Source organism: Chiloscyllium plagiosum, chromosome 5 (assembly GCF_004010195.1).
Source record: "Chiloscyllium plagiosum isolate BGI_BamShark_2017 chromosome 5, ASM401019v2, whole genome shotgun sequence".
Taxonomy (NCBI): domain Eukaryota; kingdom Metazoa; phylum Chordata; class Chondrichthyes; order Orectolobiformes; family Hemiscylliidae; genus Chiloscyllium; species Chiloscyllium plagiosum.
Window position 1 is genome coordinate 122669850 of NC_057714.1, and position 20595 is coordinate 122690444.

The following is a 20595-nucleotide window of genomic DNA, read 5'->3' on the forward strand; positions in this document are numbered from 1 at the left end:
GAAGGAGGATATTCCCGGAAATACATCCAGGGACGTTATTTGGGTGGAACTGAGAAATAAGAAAGGGGTGATCACCTTATTGGGATTGTATTATAGACCCCTAATAGTCAGGGGGAAATTGAGAAACAAACTTGTAAGAATACTTATCTCACTTATCTGTAAGAATAATAGGGTAGTTATGGTAGAGGATTTTAACTTTCCAAACATAGTCTGAGACTGCAATAGTGTTAAGGGTTTAGATGGAGAGGAATTTGTTAATTGTGTACAAGACAATTTTCTGATTCAGTATGTGGATGTACCTACTAGAGCAGGTGCTAAACTTGACCGACTCTTGGGAAATAAGGCAGGGCAGGTGACTGAGGTGTCAGTGGGAGAGCACTTTGGGCCAGCGACCATAATTCTACTAGTTTTAAAATAGTGACGGAAGAGGATAGACCAGATCTAAAAGATGAAGTTCTAAATTGGAGAAAGGCCAATTTTGACGGAATTAGGCAAGAGCTTTCAAAAGCTGATTGGGGCAGATGTTCGCAGGTAAGGGGACAGCTGGAAAATGAGAAGCCTTCAGAAATGAGATAATGAGAATCCAGAGAAAGTATATTCCTGTCAGGGTGAAAGGGGAGGCTGGTAGGTATAGGGAATGCTGGATGACAAAAGAAATTGAGGATTTGGTTAAGAAAAAGAAGGAAGCATATGTCAGGTAAATACAGGATAGATCGAGTGAATCCTAAGAAGAGTATAAAGGCAGTAGGAGTACTGTATACTTAAGATAGAAATCAGGACGGCAAAAAGGGGACATGAGATAGCTTTGGCAAATAGAGTTAAGTTTTGTCCTTAAATACATTAAGGACAAAAGGGTAACTAGGGAGAGAATAGGGCCCCTCAAAGATCAGCAAGGCGGCCTTTGTGTAGGGCTGCAGGAGATGGGGGAGATACTAAATGAGTATTTTGCATCAGTGTTACTATGGAGAAGGACATGGAAGATAACAGAATGGAGGGAAATAGATAGTGACATCCTCGGATGCTGCCTGACCTGCTGTGTTTTTCCAGCACCACATTTTTCAACTCTGGTCTCCAGCATCTGCAGTCCTCACTTTCTCCCACACCTTAAAAAATGTCCATATTACAGAGGAGGAAGTGCTGGACAGCATTACACTGTATCTAACCCCATGCTGCCCCTGTTGTGTGTGTTTGATGGGGACAGTGTAGAGAAAGCTTCACTTTCAGTTTAAAAGATGAGAGAGGGCTTTATTTTCAATTTAAAAGAGTATTCTGTATCTAACAATTCACTGTCCCTGTCCTGAGAGTGTTCCATTAGGAGATTGTTGAAGGAGCCTGACTCTGTATCTAACATCATGCTGTTCCTTTCCTGGGAGTATTTGATGGGGACAGTGACAAGCAAGCTTTACTTTTAATTTAGCAGAGTAGAGGTAGCTTTACCCTCTACCGAACCCCGAGCTGTACCCATTTGATGGGGATATTGTTGCAGGAGGGTTACCTGCAGTTTTAAGAGTAGAGATGTTCTCAAAGCATTCTTAGAGTTCACACATCTCTGATGACTCACAGAAGTCCTGGCACTGTGACCAAGCATAGTGGGGAAAATTCAACAGGAAAGCCACCAAACACAGAGCAGTTTTGACAAATTTGTTCACAGGATGAGGGCGTCGCTGGCTAAACCAGCATTTCTTATCTATCCCTAATTGTACAGAGGGCTGTTAAGAGTCAACCACATCTTATGGGTCTGGAGTCACATATTGGCCAGACCAGGTAAGGATGGCAGTTTCCTTCCCTAAAGGACATAAGTGACCCAGATGGGTTTTGCTTGAAATTGGATATGGATTTCATGGTCATCATTAGATGTTGAATTCCAGATTTTTTTTAAATTCAAACTTTACCATCTGTCATGGTGGGATTTAAATCTGGGCCCCCAGAACAGAGTTGGGTCTCTGGGTTACTAGTCTCTGGATTACTTGGATCTCTGGATTACTTGGGTCTCTGGATTACTAGTTTAGCGATAATACCATGAGGTCAATGCCTCTCCAGTTATAGACTCAGAGGGTCACAGAGGTATACAACATGGAAACAGATCCTTCGGTCCAACCATCCAAACAGACCAGATATACCAGACTGATCTAGCTCCCCACCTCCCCCATTTGACAGCATTAGGCCCATATTCCTCTAAACCCTTCTTATTCACGTACACGTCCTTTTCAATGTTGTAGTTGGACCAGCCTTTACCACTTCCTCTGGCAGCTTATTCTATATACACAGCACTCTCTGCATGAAAAAGTTGACCCTTAGGTCCCTTTTAAATCTTTCCCCTCTTACTCTAAATCTATGCCCTCTAGTTCTGGACTCCCCCACCCCAGGGAAAAGACTTGTCTATTTATCCTATCTGTGCCCCTCATGATTTAATAATCCTCTATAAGGTTACCCTCAGTCTCTGATGCTCCAGGGAAAATAGCCCCAGACTATTCAACCTCTCCCTACAATTCAAACTCTTCAAACCTGGCAACATCCTTGTAAATCTTTTCTGACCCCTTTCAAGTTTCATTACATCCTTCCAATAAGAGGGAGACCAGAATTGCACACTATATTCCAACAGTGGCCTAACCAATGTCCTGTCCAGCCGCAACATGACCTCCCAACTCCTGTACTCAATACTCTGACCTATAAAGGCAAGTGTAGCAAATGCTTTCTTCAGTATCCTATCCACCTGTGACTCTACTTTCAAGGAACTATGAATTTTTACCCCAAGGTCTCTTTGTTTGGCAATACACCCCCGGGACCTTACCATTACATGTATACATCCTGCCCTGATTTACCTTTCCAAAATGCAGTAGTCCACATTTAACTAAATTAAACTCCATCTGGCACTCAGTCATAGAGTCATATAGATGTACAGCACGGAAACAGACCCTTTGGTCTAACTCATCCATGCCGACCAGATATTCCAACCCAATCTAGTCCCACCTGCCAGCACCCGGCCCATATCCCTCCAAACCCTTCCTATTCCTATACCCATCCAAATGCCTTTTAAATGTTGCAATTGTACCAGCCTCCACCACTTCCTCTGGCAGCTCATTCCATACACGTACCACCCTCTGTGTGAAGAAGTTGCCCCTTAGGTCTCTTTTATATCTTTCCCCTCTCACCTTAAACCTATGCCCTCTATTCTGGACTCCCCGACCCCAGGGAAAAGACTTTGTCTATTTACCCTATCCATGCCTCGCATGATTTTATAAACCTCTATAAGGTCACCCCTCAGCCTCCAACGTTCCAGGGAAAACAGCCCCAGCCTGTTCAGCCTCTCCCTATAGCTCAAATCGTTCAACCCTAGCAACATCCTTGTAAATCTTTTCTGAACCCTTTCAACTTTCACAACATCCAATAGGAAGACCAGAATTGCATGCAACATTCTAACTGTGGCCTTACCAATGTACTGTACAGCCGCAACATGGCCTCCCAACTCCTGTACTCAATACTCTGACCAATAAAGGAAAGCATACCAAATGCCTTCTTCACTAACCTATCTACCTGTGACTCTACTTTCAATGAGCTATGAACCTGCACTCCAAGGTCTCTCTGTTCAGCAACACTCCCTAGGACCTTACCATTAAGTGTATAAGTCCTGCTAAGATTTGCTTTCCCAAAATGCAGTACCTCACATTTTTCTGAATTAAACTCCATCTGCCACTCTTCAGCACGTTGGCCAATCTGATCAAGATCTCGTTGGAATCTGAGGTAACCTTCGCTATCTACTACAAATCCAATTTTGGTGTCATCTTCAAACTTACTAACTGTACCTCTTATGCTCACATCCAAATCATATAAATGACCCAGCACCGAACCTTGTGGCACACACCACTGGTCACAGGCCTCCAGTCTGAAAAACAACTTTCCACCACCACCAGTATTTTATTACATGGCGTGTAAATGCTGACATGGCCTAAATAGCTTTTATCTGTGTTGGGGGGGCCTATGTACAGAGCATGACATTGAGCAAACATCAATAGTGAGGTTGGATATCAAGAGTAAATTACAAAATAAAAATTAAGAAAGCTGAATTTTCTTTGTGAAAATTAGGCCATCATTAGGAGGTTGAATTGCAAATTAGAATTTGAAGGAAATTAATTGAACTGATTCAGCTACTTATAGGGTGTGAAGGGTGGATTTAGATACATGGAATTTTGTAGAATGATGGGTTGAAACATTTCAAATTTTTAAGGATAGATTGTTGGAGAATTTTAATTCTGGCTGAGAAATCTAGAATCTAGGGCATAATGCAGAATAAGGAATCAATCACTTCGATTCACAAGATAAATTTTTCATTTAAAAGGTTGTCAATTTTGGAATTTATGTTCAAGACAGAGATTAATACATTTTTGAGCATTCAGAAAGTAAAGGAATATCAGGATAATGTGGGAAGGTGATATGAGGTAGATCAGTTGTGATTATCTTGAATGTAGCATGCTTGGAGGGCTAACTGACCAACTTCTGCTCCCCTCCTTTATGTTGTTACCAACATGAATAGATGAGTAAATGGAGGAAAGAAACAGTCATGAATAGTATCAACTAAAGGTGACATGAGTTGTCCAGAATGCTACCAGGGAACTGCCCATTCAAGTATACAAGCTAAGCAGGGAAGGAACTGCGTTGACAAGAGAGAAGGTTATGGCATAAAAGAGTCATGGTTTACTGCTTCATTTGATGGGGGTAGGAGTATCCCATGAGGAAAGGTTGGACAAGCATTATCAGAATGGAGAAGATTATCTTCATGAGACCAAGGGGCATGAGAAGGTGGATGAAAGACCCCACCTCAAAGGATGTTTCCTCTTGTAAGAGAGAGTACAAATAAATTTAAAAATAATGAATCCTCCATTGAAGACTGAAATTAAGAGAATTTCTTTTCCTCTCGGAGTAGAACTCTTTTCCCCAGAGTGGTGGAAGCAGATACTTCGAATATTTTGAAGAGGTGGATTGACTCTTGACTAACAAGGGAGTCAGAGTATCAGAGGTGGAAATTTGGAGTTGCGGTTGCAATTGGAACAGCAATAGTGCTGAAACCCTGCTCCGAATTCTTATGTTCATATGTTAATTATTTCCTCTTTCTAAAAATTCTTGCCTGTTTTTAGTTCAAACACCATTAGATATATGCAGTGAAGGATACACTCAGATCTTTTTCCAGCATTACCTCACTTTATTTTATTTATTGCCCTCCTTTCTTCCCTAGCTCCTTGAGGTGACTGTACATTCATCCACAACCCATGATGTATTCTTTGCTCCTAATATTTGTCAAATCCTTCTGAGTTATGCCACCTTGGGCCTGGGGAATGCAGGTTTCTGGAAGTTGGATTGTCAGCACATAACTCAACTAAGTTCTTCTGATTGTCAGTGCTCTTTTGCGTCAGTGAAAAAGCCAAGTTGCCAACTTCCTTGGTAAGATCCTTCAGCCCAGTCTTAATACTTTGTTGGAATTCCAGTAGTCTGGAGTTTATTGTCTCAAGGGTGGAATCCACGATCTCTAGGTTCACTTTAACTCTGTTCACGGAGTTACACACTTGACCAACTGCTTGTTCTGTCTTTTTGTTATTTGTCTCAACCATTTGTTGAAGTACATCCATCTTTTTTTGGAAGGATGTATCTGCCTGCGCCAGGCCAGCTGCAATCGCCTCCCTCACTTGTGATGCAATATCAGGCTGATATTCTTGCTCCAGTCTGATTTGGTTATTCTGAGGCATTACGTTCTTGCCACCCCAATTTAGGTTTCTGTTGGCTATTGACTGCTCATTTTTCCCAGAACTCATAGAAGGAATTTCCTGATTGGTTGGGCCCCTATAAACCTCCCTGCCTGAGGTGAAGGTTAAAGGAACATCTAAATTCTCACTCTTTGCCTCTTTTATGGCATACATTAAAGGCTGAGGTGGTGTCACTGATGTGAAGTAACGTGAATCTACTGATATCATCTCAGAAGGTTTGTCTCCTCTTCCTGAAAAATAATGATGGATTGTAGTGAGAAAGTGACAAATAAACTGCACTGTGTAAAATGTTTCCCTATCTCTTTATTATGTAAGCTTCATTGAACTTGAATACTCAAGCTCAACTATTAAAAATCTACAGGCTGCAAAGATTGGTCTCCCTCGTACAGGAAGGATGTTGTGAAACTTGAAAGGGTTCAGAAAAGATTTACAAGGATGTTGCCAGGGTTGGAGGATTTGAGCAGAAGGGAGAGGTTGAATAGGCTAGGGCTGTTTTCCCTGGAGCGTCAGTGGCTGAAGGGTGACCTCATAGTGGTTTATAAAATCATGAGGGGCATGGATTGAGTAAGTAAACAAAGTCTTTTCCCTGGGGTTCGGGAGTCCAGAACTCGAGGTAGCCATGATTTGGAGGTGTCGGTTTTGGACTGGGTGTACAAAGTTAAAAATTACATACCAGGTTATAGTCCAACAGGTTTATTTGGAAGCACTAGCTTTTGGAGCACTGCTCCTTCATCAGGTGGTTGTGGGGTAAAAGAATGTAAGACAGAATTTATGGCAAAAGTTTACAGTGCGATGTAACTGAAATTATACATTGAAAAAGACCAGGATTGTTTATTAAATCTCTCATCTTTTAGAATGACCATGTTGGTTTCAGTTCTTTCATTATAAATCGCAGAACTTTTTTAAAATTACATTTTCAAGTGAACTTGAACAATTAGTGTCATGTCGGCTCAGATAAAGCATAGAAGGTGTGAGGTGCCCTGTGTGAGGCTGTCTGTGCCCCAATGGTCAGACTGATTCTAATCTAACAGACGGATTTACAGAATCTTATATGGATTCATGCAGTTTTTGAGCAAATTAAAATGTAATTCTATAAGTACAAATTCACACCACAAACTTATACGCGTGTGCATGCATGTGGGTGTGTGTGCAGGGACAGGATATGAGTGTCTGTGAGAGAGTGTGTGTATGCGTGTATGAGTATGAGTATTAAGGGGTATAAGTCTGTGAGAGGGTGTGTATGAGTGAACGTATGAGAGAGAGCTTGTGTATGAGAGAGGGTGTGCGTGAGTGTATGAGTATGTAGGAGTGTGTGTGTGTATGTGTCTGTTTGCATGCACCTGTCTGGGAGTGTATGTCTGTGTGCGTGCGTACACACACACACCCCACCTTTTTTGACCTCTCCTCTCGCCTGAGATAAAATCATCCCCAGTCGTGCCTCTCCCACACACACTCTCTCTCTCTCTCTCTTCTGGATACACAGACGCATCATCTCCCAGACCATCCACAACCTCATCACTTCTGGGGATCTCCCATCCACGACCTCCAACCTCATTGTCCGAGAACCCCACACCACCTGATACTATCTCTTGCCCAAGATTCACAAATCTGACTGCCCATTGTCTCAGCCTGCTCCTACCCCACCAAACACATCTCTGCATACCTTGACACTGTCCTGTTCCCCCTTAGTCCAGGAACTCCCCACCTACATTTGGGAGACCACCCACGCCCTTCACCTCTTAAAAGACATTCGTTTCCCAAGCCCCCTATGCCTCATCTTCGCCATGGACATCCAGGCCCCGTACACATCGATCTGTCACGATGAAAGTCTCCAAACCCTCCATTTCTTCCTCTCATGTCATCCCAACCAGTACCCTTCCATTGACACCCTCGTCTGCCTGGCTGAACTGTTTCTCACCCTCAACAACATTTCCTTCCAATCCTCCCACTTCCTCCAAACCAAAGAGGTAGCCATGGGCAACCGCATTGGTCCCAGCTATGCCTGCCTGTTTGTCGGGTATATGGAACAGACCATCTTCCGCAGTTACACCGACACCACCCCCCACTTGTTCCTCTGCTACATCGATGACTGTATCAGCGCTACCTCTTGCTTCCATGAGGAGATTGAACAGTTCATCAACTTCACTGACACCTTTCATCCCGACCTCAAATTCACCTGGACCATCTTGGACACCTCCCTCCCCTTCCTGAACCTCTGCATCATCGTCTCTGGTGAGTGACTAACCACAGACATCTACTACAAGCCCACCGCCTCCCACAGCTACCTAGGCTACACCTCCTACCACCCTACCTCCTGTAAAAATACCATCCCTAATCCCCAATTCCTCTGCCTCTGCTGCATCTGTTCCCAGGATGACCAATTCCACCTCAGAAAGTCCCAGATGGCCTCCTTCTTCAAAGACCGCAATTTCCCTTCCCACATGGTTGACAATGCCCTCCAGCGCATCTCCTCCGTCCTTGAACCTCACCCCTCCCAATGCAACAAGGACAAAACACCCCCGGTCCTCACTTTCCACCCAACAACCTCCATACACTTTGCATCATCCTCTGCCACCTACAAATGGACCCCACCACCAGAGATATATTTCCCTCCCTAACCCTATCAGATCTATGCTCCCCCCACCAGTCCCAGCCCTCACCTCACTCCTGGCACCTTCCCCAGCCACTGCAGGAAATGCAAACCCTGCACCCACATCTCTGTCCAAGGTCCCAAGGGATCCTTCCACATTCGTCAGAAATTTACCTGTACCTCTACCAATGTCATCTACTGTATCCATTGCACCCGGTGTGGTCTCCCGTACGTCGGGGAGACAGGATACCAACTTGTGGATCATTTCAGAGAACATCTCTGGGACACCCGCACCAACCAATCCTACTGCCCCGTGGCTGAACACTTCAACTCCCCCTTACAGTTGAAACTTTATTGCTGGAACAGCACAGCAGGTCAGGCAGCATCCAGGGAACAGGAGATTCGACGTTTCGGGCACAGGCCCTGAAGAAGGGCCTGTGCCCGAAACGTCGAATCTCCTGTTCCCTGGATGATGCCTGACCTGCTGTGCTGTTCCAGCAATAAAGTTTCAACTTTGATCTCCAGCATCTGCAGACCTCACTAACTCCCCCTTACACTCCACTAAAGACATGCAGGTCCTGAACCTCCTCCACCACCAAACCCTTACTACCTGATGCCTGGAGGCAGAACACTTCATCTTCCACCTTGGGACCCTGCAACCACACAGAATCAATGTGGATTTCACCAGTTTCATCATTTCCCCTCCCCCCACATTTTCCCAGTCCCAAGCCTCCAACTTGCCACCACCCTCTTGACCTGTCCATCATCTTTCCCATCTATCTGCTCCACCCCTCCTCTCTGACCTATCATCTCTATCTACCTTCCCCCAACCCCACCCCCTCTCATTTATCTCTCGGGTCCCTTGGCTCCCAGCCTCATTCCTGATGAAGGACTTATGCCCGAAACATCGATTCTCCTGCCCCTCGGATGCTGCCTGACCTGCTGTGCTTTTCCAGCACCACACTCTCGACTCTGATCTCTAGCATCTGCAGTCCTCACTATCTCCAGGTTCAAACTTTGTCAGACACAGTTATCATTTTATGAAAGCCATGCTGACTCTGCTTGATTCGATTATGATTTTCTAATGTTCTGCTGTTACTTCCTTGATAATTGATTCCAATACTTTTCCAATAATAGATGTTTCGCTAATCGGCCAATAGTTACCCATTTTTGCCTCAATCCCGTTTTGATCAGGGCTGTCACATTAACAGCTTTCCAAGCCTCTGGTAGTTCTCCATTGCGCAAGGAGTTTTGGAAAATTACAACCAATGGATCCATTTTCTGTAGCTCCCACTTTTAGGATCCTAGGAGACAGAGGACTTACCTGCCTTTAGCCCATGAGTTTTTCTAATACATTCAGTTCTGATATAACATGACAGATCTGTTCTTGTGCGTCTCACATTATAAGAAAATCATGCAATAGCCACACCATTTAAACCAACGGGGCCTGAATTGTATTACAGCCAGTACAGGGAAGGAAAGTTCGCGTTCTACAAATAACAGTCTAAATTCTTCAATCACATTAAAGCTAATTCGAGTTGAACAAACGTGCGTTATAGCAGAACCGACTGTACTATTTCTCGAGTGATGGTACTGGTACTTAATTCCTCCCCCTGTATTCTTTAGTATGAGTGGGATGTTCAAAGTACCCTTCTCCATAAAGACTGATGCAAAATACCCCATCTGCCATTTCCTTGTTCCCCAAAACCGTCTCCATAGGTTCATTTTCTAAGGGGTCATGTTCACATTGTCCTTTCTGGTTTTGATGTATTTAAAGAAACTCTTTAATGTTTGTTTTCATATTCCTTGCTAATTTGATATTGTATTTATTTTTTCTCTTTATCTTTTTAGTCTCCTTGTTGGATTCTGAATTGGGAGGCAATTGCCTAGTGGTATTATAACAAGATGATCCATCCAGAAATTCAGCTAATGGGACCTAAGTTCAAATCCCACAACAGCAGATGATGGAATTTCAATTCAATAAAGAATCTAATGTAAAGTGTCTGATGATGGCCATGAAGCCATTGTCAGATAAACTCATCTGGCTTACTAATGTCCTTTAGGGAAGGAAATTCATCATCATAAATTCCCTACAGTGTAGAAGCAGGCTCATCAGCCCATTGAGTCCACATTGATCCTCCGAAGAGCATCCCACCAGACCCCAACTCCCTAGCCTATCCCTGTATCCCTGCATTTCCCAATAGCTAACCCACGTAGCCTGCACATCCTTAGACTCTATTGCTCATAGTGTTCAGGGATGTGTAGGTTAAATGCATTAGTCAGGGGTAAATATAGGATAATAGGGTAGAGGATTGGGTCTGGGTGGGTTACCTGCTGAAGGGCTTTTGCCCGAAACGTCGATATTCCTGCTCCTCAGACGTTGCCTGATCTGCTGCGCTTTTCCATCACCACTCTGATCTAAACTCTGGTTTCCAGCATCTGCAGTCCTCATTTTTGCCTACTGTTTGGAGGGTCAGTGTGGACATGTTGGGCCGAAGGGCAATTTAGCATAGCCAATCCACCTAACTTGCCCAGCATTGGACTGTAGGAGGAAACTGGAGTGACCAGTGGAAACCCACACAGACACGGGGAGAACATGCAAGCTCCACACAGACAGTACCCCAAGGTGGAATCAAACCTGGGTCCCTGGCGCTATGAGACCATGCGAACCAATGAGCCACTGTGCTACACCCATGTCTGTCTGGCCTACATGTGACTTCAGATCCACAGCAATGTAGTTGCCTCTTAATTGCTCTCTGGCAATTAAGGATGCACGATAAATGTTTGCCTGTCCAGAGATGCCCTCACCCTGTGAGTGAATATAAAATAATCTCAGCCTTTGGGACGATCATGGACTTTGACCTAAATAATGTGCCCAGACCTGAACACCTTACTCCAAATGTGGTCTGTTGTTGAGGTGTAACATCCCCACCTCACGTTTACACTCTAAGCCCCTAATTATAAACCCAAGAATCCTATAAGCCTTCTTGAAGATTGTTCCAACTTGCCAGGCCACTTTCAGAGAACCATGCCCCTGAACCCCGAGGTGTCTCTGCTCCTGTCCTCCCTCAGAGTTGTCCCATTGAGTCGGTATTGTCTCTCTATGTTCCTTCTCCCAAAATGCATCACCTCACATTTCCCTGCTTTGAAATGCATTTGCCAGGTGTCTGTCCATTTGGCCAATTGTTCAATGTCCCTCTGGAGTCTCTCTGCACCATCCTCACAATTCCCTATTCTCCCTGGCTTAGTACCCTCTCCAAATATAGAGATTTTACCCTCAACACTCATCCCTAAAATTATTTATATAAACCAGAAAAACCAAGGTTCCCAACACAGAACCCTGGGGAACACCATTTTCAACTGGCCTCCAATCTGAGAAATGCCCATCTATACCCACCCTCTGTTCCTTATCTTTTAGGCACCTTCTAATCCACGTTGCAGAGATCCCATTAATCCCAAACATTTCTCATTTGTTAACCAACCTACCATGTGGCACTGTGTCAAGTCCTATCTGAAAATTCAAATATACAACATTCACAGCAGAACCCTCATCAAAAAGCTCAACTCAATTTGTCAGACATGACCTGCCGTTGACAAAGCCATGTTGACTGTCTAGTTACAAGTTCTATTTCTCTGAGTGTATATTTACCATAAACCAGATCAGGGCTTCCATCAGTTTCCCCACTACTGATGTCACACTGACAGGACTATGGTTTCCTGGGTTATCTTTTGCCTCTTTCTTAAACAATGGCATGACATTTCCAATTCCTCAGGACTAATTCTATATTCAAAGGGGCCAGGAAAATGTCTGTCAATGGCTCTGCAATTTGTTCCCTCATCCCTCTCAGCAATCACGTATGCATCCCATCTGGGCCTGGCAACTTCTCTAGCTGGAGATTTGCCAGTCTTTTTAGCACCTCTTCTTTATTTATCACTATACGGTTCAGATGCTGAGCACCAACATCTCACCATTTTCTAATTTGGTAAAAACAGACGCCAAATATTTATTTCATAGCCCCCTGTCTTATCCTTTGCTTCAGTGAGCAGCTTGCCCTGTTTGGTCCTTATGTGCCGCACACTATCCTTCACTAATCTTTTATTGTTAATATGTTTGATGAACATTTGACTTTGTTTTAGCACAGCCTGCCATCCTTTCCTTATGCTTCCCCTTAGCCTTCGCCTCTCTCCTGCATTTGAGACACTCTTCCTGATTTACTGCCATTATTATTCCAGTGTGTATCTACTTTTTCTACTTTATTGTCTCATCAATACCCTTAGCCATCTTGGGTACTCTCGCTTTGGATAGCCCCACACACTATCTATTTCTAGTCCACCCAAGGGTAATTCAAATCACCAACTATCACAACCCTACCTGTCCTGCAGATTTACAGAATCTGCCTATAAATGTTCTCTTCTAGTTCCTCTGTATTTGGAGATCTATAATAAATACTTAACAAAGTCACTGCTCCCTTCCTGCTTTCTCAATTCGAACCATCTCGATTCTAATTCAGGAACTGCATCTATTCAAGGCTTATCTTTGACCAAGACTGCTACACCTTCTCTGTTTTTACCCATTATTGTTTCTATTAAAAGCCTCAAAACCCCGGACGCTAAATGATCCACTCTCCTGTTGTCGCTTGAGCCATGTTTCTGCCAATGCTACTATGCCACACCCACCTAAAGTAATTGCTGTTTCCAGTCCTAAATGGCATCCCCTTCATTTTAAAATTGTGTCCCCTGTTGTAGACTCTGCAACCAAGGTAAATATCTTATCTGCATCTATCTTGTCTCTGGCCTTCGGGATTTTGTATGTTTAAATGAGATCACCTCTCATGCTTTGAAACTGCAGAGAATACATGCCCAATCTCTCTTCATAGATCAGTCATAGAGATGTACAGCACGGAAATAGACCCTTCAGTCCAACTTGTCCATGCTGACCTGATAATCCAACCCAATCTAGTCCCACCTGCCAGCACCCGGCTCATATCCCTCCAAACTCTCCCCATTCATTTACCCATCCAAATGCCTTTTAAATGTTGTAATTGTACCAGCCTCCACCACTTCCTCTGACATCTCATTCCATACACACACCACCTTCTGTGTGAAAAAGTTGCCTCTTATATCCCTTCTAAATTTTTCCCCCCTCACCCTAAACCTATGCCCTCTCGTTCTGGACTTCCCCACTCCAGGGAAAAGACCTTGTCCAGTTACCCAATCTATGCCCCTCATGATTTTATCAACCTCTATAAGGTCACCCCTCAGCCTCTGACGCTCCAGGGAAAACAGCCCCAGCCTGTTCAGTCTTTCCCTATAGCTCAACTTCTCCAAGCCGAGCAACAGCCTTGTAAGTCTTTTCTGAACCCTTTCAAGTTTTACGACATCATTCCGATAGGAGAGAGGCCAGAGATGGTGGAAACCCATCCCTCCAGCTTTCTTCTTTCCCAAAAGTGATCCCAATGTCGCAAAAATCTAAACCCTTCCCCTTGAGACCATCCCTCAAGCCACGCATTTACCTCCCTGATCTGCCTTTGCCTAGTGAAGCACTTGGCACAAGTAATACTTCTGAGATTCTTATCATGGAGGTCCTGAACTTTAATGAACTCCCAACTCCTAAAACTGATTCTGCAATTCCTCCCAATGAAATGCAAGCACTGATTGTTCACCTTCCTTTTCAGAACTTTATCCAGCCATTCTGTTATGTCCTGAAGTCTTGCATCCAGAAGGCAGTAGACCACATGGGTCGACTCCCACAGCTACCTGGATTACACCTCTTCCCATCCTACCTCTTGCAAAAATGCCATCCCGTATTCCCAATTCCTCCGCCTCCGCCGTATCTGCTCCCAGGAGGACCAGTTCCACCATAGAACACACCAGATGGCCTCCTTCTTTAGAGACCGCAATTTCCCTTCCCACGTGGTTAAAGATGCCCTCCAACGCATCTCATCCACATCCCGCAATTCCGCCCTCAGACTCAACCCCTCCAACCGCAACAAGGACAAAACGTTCCTGGTGCTCACCTTCCATCCTACCAACCTTCGCATAAACCAAATCATCCGCCGACATTTCCGCCACCTCCAAACAGACCCCACCACCAGGGATATATTTCCCTCCCCACCCCTCTCCGCCTTCCGCAAAGAACGTTCCCTCCGTGACTACCTGGTCAGGTCCACGCCCCCCTACGACCCACCCTCCCATCCTGGCACTTTCCCCTGCCACCGCAGGAACTGTAAAACCAGCGCCCACACCTCCTCCCTCACCTCCATCCAAGGCCCCAAAGGAGCTTTCCACATCCATCAAAGTTTTACCTACACATCCACTCACCGCTGCTCCCTCACCACCAGACGCATGGAAAAAGAACGCCTCATCTTCCGCCTCGGAACACTTCAACCCCAGGGCATCAATGTGGATTTCAACAGCTTCCTCATTTCCCCTTCTCCCACCTCATCCTAGTTTCTAACCTCCAACAACACGATCCCCTTGACTTGTCCGGACTTGTCCGACCAGCCCAGCTCCTTTTCCACCTACCCACTCCACTCTCTCCTCCCTGACCTATCACCTTCATCTCCTCCCCCACTGACCTATTGTACTCTATGCTACTCTATCCCCACCCCCACCCTCCTCTAGCTTATCTCTCCACGCTTCAGGCTCTCTGCCTTTATTCCTGATGAAGGGCTTTTGCCCGAAACGTCGATTTCGAAGCTTTTCGGATGCTGCCTGAACTGCTGTGCTCTTCCAGCACCACTGATCCAGCACATGGGTCTATCGTCAACAGGAAAGGAGCAATCACTTTTTTTAGATTACTTACAGTGTGGAAACAGGCCCTTTGGCCCAACAAGTCCACACCGATCCACCGAAGCGTAACCCACCCAGACCCATTCCCCTACATTTACCCCTTCACCTAACACTATGGGCAATTCACCTGACCTGCACATTTTTGGATTGTGGGAAGAAACCGGAGCACCTGGAGGAAACCCACACAGACACGGGGAGAATGTGCAAACTCCGCACAGAGAGTCGCCTGAGGCGGGAATTGAACCTGGGTCTCTGGCGCTGTGAGGCAGCAGTGCTAACCACTGTGCCACCGTGCCATATTGTGTGTCTTCTATAGACCCCTCAATAGCAGCAGGGAGATGGAAGAATAGATTGGACAGCAGATCTTGGTAAGGTGCAGATGTAACAGTGTCGTTGTTATGGGTAATTTCAACTTCCCCAATATTGATTGGTACCTCCTCAGTGCAGATGGTCTGGATGGAGCCAATTTTGTCAGGTGTGTCCAGGAAGGATTCCTGACTCAATCTGTAGAAAGGCCCACTAGGAGAAAGGCCATATTGGATTTGGTGCAAGGCAACGAGCCAGGCCAGGTGTCAGATCTCTCAGTGGGAGAGCATTTTGGTGAGGAGGGAACTTGTGCCTCAAGTCTGAAGAGGTAGGGGAGGCTGTAAATGAGTTTTTTTGCTTCAATATTCACTAGAGAGTGGGACCTTATGGATAGTGAGAACACTGTGGACCAGGTTAATAGGCTGGAACAGATTGATATTAAGAAAGTAGATGTGCTGGAAATCCTGGGACACATCAACATAGATAAGTCCCCAGGGCCGGACCAGATATATCCAAGGTTACTACAGGAAACGAGGAATGAGATTTCTGCGCATCTGGTGATGATCTTTGCATCCTCACTCTCCAAGGGAGTAGTATCAGATGATTGGAGGGAGGCGAATGTTGTTCCTCTGTTCAAAAAAGGGAATAGGGAAATCCCTGGGAATTACAGACCAGTCAGTCTTACGTCCGTGTTACTAGAAAGGATTCTGAGAGATAGGATTTATAACTATTTGGAAAAACATAGTTTCATTAAAGATAGTCAGCATGGCTTTATGAGGGGCAGGTCATGTCTCACAAACCTTATTGAGTTCTTTGAGGATCCAACGAGACAGGTTGAAGGTCAAGCAGTGGATGTGATGATATGGATTTCAGTGAGGCATTTGATAAGGTTCCCCACAGTAGGCTCATTCAGAAAGTTAGTAGGTATGGGATACAGGGAAATGTGGCTGTCTGGATACAGAATTGGCTGGCCGAAAGAAGACAGCGAGTAATCGTGGATGGAAATTATTCTGCCTGGTGGTCGGTGACCAGTGGTGTCCCACAGGGATCTGGTCTTAGGCCTCTGCTCTTTGTAGTTTTTTATAAATGACTTGGATGAAGAAATGGAAGGGTGGGTTAGTAAGTTTGCTGATGACATAACGGTCGGTGGTGTTGTAGATAGTGTTAAGGGCTATTGTAGACGACAACAAAACATTGACAGGATGCAGAACTGGGCTGAGAAGTGGCAGATGGAGTTTAACCAGGATAAATGCAAAGTGGTCCACTTTGGAAGGTCGAATTTGAATGCAAAATACAGAGTTAGCAACAGGATTCTTAGCAGTTTGGAGGGCGGTGCCGAGTTGGAAGGTCAGATCTGGGAAAAGGTGGGGGGAGGGGAAATGAAATAACCCCATTGCCCTGTGACCGAACACTCCCCAAAGGACATGCAGGTGCTGGGCCCCCTCCATCACCAAACGCTAACTACCCGACACCTGGAGGAAGAACTTCTCAACTTCCACTTTGGGACCCTCCAACCACACAGCATCAATGTAGATTTCACCAGTTTCCTCATCTTCCCTCCCCCCACCTTATCCCAGATCCAATCTTTCAACTCGGCACCACCCTCTTAACCTGTCCTGCCTGTCCATCTTCCCTCCCACCTATCCACTCCACCCTCCTCTCCGACCTATCACCTTCACCCCCACCTCCATCGACCTTACACACTATCAGCTACCTTCCCTCCAGGCGAAAGTGCGGACTGTTGATCCTGGAGGTTGGGTGTCAAGATTAGAGTGGGGCTAGAAATGCACAGCAGGTCAGGCAGCATCCAAGGAGCAGGAAAATCGACCTTTCGGGCAGGAGCCCTTCATCAGGAATTTACTATCTAAATGGAGTCAACTTAGGTAAAGGGGAAGTACAACGAGATCTAGGTGTTCTTGTACATCAGTCAATGAAAGCAAGCACGCAGGTACAGCAGGCAGTGAAGAAAGCTAATGGCATGCTGGCCTTCATAACAAGAGGATTTGAGTGTAGGAGCAAAGAGGTCCTTCTGTAGCTATACAGGGCCCTGGTGACCGCACCTGGAGTATTGTGTGCAAGTTTGGTCTCAAAGTTGAGGAAAGACATTCTGGCTATTGAGGGAGTGCAGCGTAGGTTCACGAGGTCAATTCCCAGAATGGTGGGACTATCTTATGTTGAAAGACTGGAGCGATTGGGCTTGTATACGCTTGAGTTTAGAAGGCTGAGAGGGGATCTGATTGAGACATATAAGATTATTAAAGGATTGGACACTCTGGAGGCAGGAAGCATATTTCCGCAGATGGGTGAGTTCCGAACCAGAGGACACAGTTTAAAAATAAGGGGTAGGCCATTTAGAACAGAAATGAGGAGAAACTTCTTCACCCAGAGAGTGGTGGGTATATGGAATGCTCTGCCCCAGAAGGCAGTGGAGGCCAAGTCTCTGGATACTTTCAAGAAAGAGATGGATAGAGCTCTTAAAGATAGTGGAATCAAGGGTTATGGAGATAAGGCAGGAACAGGATACTGATTGAGGATGATCAGCCATGATCAAAATGAATGGTGGTGCTGGCTCGAAAGACCGAATGGCCTACCCCTGCACCTATTGTCACGCTGATTTTCCTGTTCCTCGGTTGCTGCCTGACCTGCTGTGCTTTTCCAGCACCATTTTAATCTACCTTCCCTCCAGCCCCATCCCCCTCCCATTTATCTCTCAGCCCCCTTTGCCCACAAAAGTTGGAGGTGCCATCGATAGTATCGAGGGCTATTGCAGGCTGCAGTGCGACATAGACAGGATGCAGAGCTAGGCTGAGAAATGGCAGATGGAGTTCAACCTGGATAAATGCAAAGTCATGCATTTTGGAAGGTTAAACTTGAAGGTTGAATATAGGATTAAAGACAGGATTCTTGGCAGTGTGGAGGAACAGAGGGATCTTGGTGTTCAAGTGCATAGATCCTTAAAGTTGCCCCCTGGGTGGATAGGGTTGTTAAGAAAGCATATGGTGTTTTGGCTTTCATTAACAGGGGGATTGAGTTTAAGAGCCGTGAGGTTTTGCTGCAGCTCTACAAGTCCCTGGTGAGACCACACTTGGAATATTGTGTCCAGTTCTGGTCGCCCTACTATAGGAAAGATACAGAGGCTTTGGAGAGGGTGCAAAGAAGGTTTACCAGGATGCTGCCTGGACTGGAGGGCTTGCCTTATGAAGAGAGATTGACTAAACTCAGATTTTTCCCTCTGGAGAGGAGGAAGAGAAGTGGCCTGATTGAGGTGTACAAGGTATTGAGAGGCATGGATAGAGTCAATAGCCAGAGACTTTTCCCCAGGGCAGGACTGACTGGCACAAAGGGCCATAGCTTTAAAGTGGAGGGAGGTATAGGGAAAGTACAGAGGTAGATTCTTTACACAGACAGTTGTGAATGCATGGAATGTGCATGTCCAGCAGTGAATTGAGGGGTGCATAGGTTAGGTTATTTTATTTTAGATTAGGATTAATCCTCAGCATAACACCATGGGCCGAAGTGCCTGTTCTGTGCTGTACTTTTCTACGTTCTATATTGTGTAGAAAAATTGTGAATTGAAAAGCAGTGTCTGGTCCCTTTAAGGGATTAAGTGCTTTTTAAGCTTAGAGCTAAACAGAGAAGGTGTCTGTGAGCAGATGGGAAATAGTACAGACAGCCCTAAAATGGAAATATGTGAAAATTGGCTTTCTTAATGGATACTGCTGAAAATGTGTTGCTGGAAGAGCGCAGCAGGTCAGGCAGCATCCAGGGAACAGGAGAATCAACGTTTCGGGCAAAAGCCCTTCTTCAGGAATGAAGGGCTTATGCCCGAAACATCGATTCTCCTGTTCCTTGGATGCTGCCTGACTTGCTGTGCTCTTCCAGCAACACATTTTCAGCTCTGATCTCCAACATCTGCAGACCTCACTTTCTCCTTAAAGATTTCTGAATGGATACCTTAAGCTTGTTTTGACAATGGGTTTGAATTTGGCCAATTAATTTAAACCAAACACTCCGAATTCGAAGCCAATTGAGTTTAAAAACTGATGGTGTTGACAGCCTGAAACCAATATATTATGAAAATTTGTTGCACCATTGGTTAAGAAAGTGTTTTTTTGAAAATTGGGAGAGAGCTAACTGCCATCAGAAGGGGGTCCAAATCTAAGCTGCAGCGAAAGCAAGTCTGCCATCTGAGACTTTCACACAAAATCACTAGCGGTGTTCCGCAAGGATCTGTTTTGGGGCCATTGCTGTTTGTCATTTTTATAAATGACCTGGAAGAGGGGTTAGAAGGTTGGGTGAGCAAGTTTGCGGATGATACGAAAGTCGGAGGAGTTGTGACAGTGAGGAAGCATGTGGCAGGTTACAGCAGGATATAGAGAAGCTGCAGAGCTGGGCAGAAAGGTGGCAAATGGAATTCAATGTAGCTAAGTGTGAGGTGATTCACTTTGGGAAGAATAACAAAAAGATGGGGTACGGGGCTAATGGTCGGATACTTGGTAGTGTGGATGAGCAGAGGGATCTTGGTGTCCATGTACACAGATCTCTGAAAGTTGCCACCCAGGTAAATAGTGCGGTGAGGAAGGCATATGGCGTACTGGCTTTTATTGGTAGAGGAATTGAGTTCCGGAGCCCTGAGGTCATGATGCAGTTGTATAAAACTCTGGTGCGGCCGCATCTGGAATATTGTGTGCAGTTTTGGTCGCCATACTATAGGAAGGATGTGGAGGCATTGGAACGGGTGCAGAGGAGGTTTACCAGGATGTTGCCTGGTATGAAAGGAAAATCGTATGAGGAGAGACTGAGGCACTTGGGGCTGTTTTCACTAGAGAAAAGAAGGTTTAGGGGTGACTTGATTGAGGTGTACAAGATGATTAGGGGGTTAGATAGGGTCGACAGTATGAACCTTTTCCCGCGTATTGAGTCGGGTATTACAAGGGGGCATAGCTTTAAATTAAGGGGGGGTAGATATAGGACTGGTGTTAGGGGTAGGTTCTTCACTCAGCGAGTCGTTAGTTCATGGAATGCCCTGCCAGTAACAGTGGTGGACTCTCCCTCTTTATGGGCATTTAAGAGGGCATTGGATAGGTATATGGAGGATAGTGGGTTAGTGTAGTTTAGGTGGGCTTGGATCGGCGCAACATCGAGGGCCCA

General features: G+C 45.3%; 1 protein-coding gene across 1 annotated transcript in view; it reads right to left on the reverse strand.

Annotated features, from left to right (window-relative positions):
* Positions 1-5187: 5187 nt before the first annotated feature.
* The window catches only part of LOC122550355 (IQ motif and ankyrin repeat domain-containing protein 1-like), a 159804-nt gene continuing 144396 nt past the window's right edge, over positions 5188-20595 (reverse strand). The window contains exon 16 of the mRNA XM_043691084.1: positions 5188-5986. Coding sequence (XP_043547019.1) covers positions 5283-5986 — 704 coding nt within the window. The 3' untranslated portion in view covers positions 5188-5282. The remainder of the gene's footprint in view (positions 5987-20595) is intronic.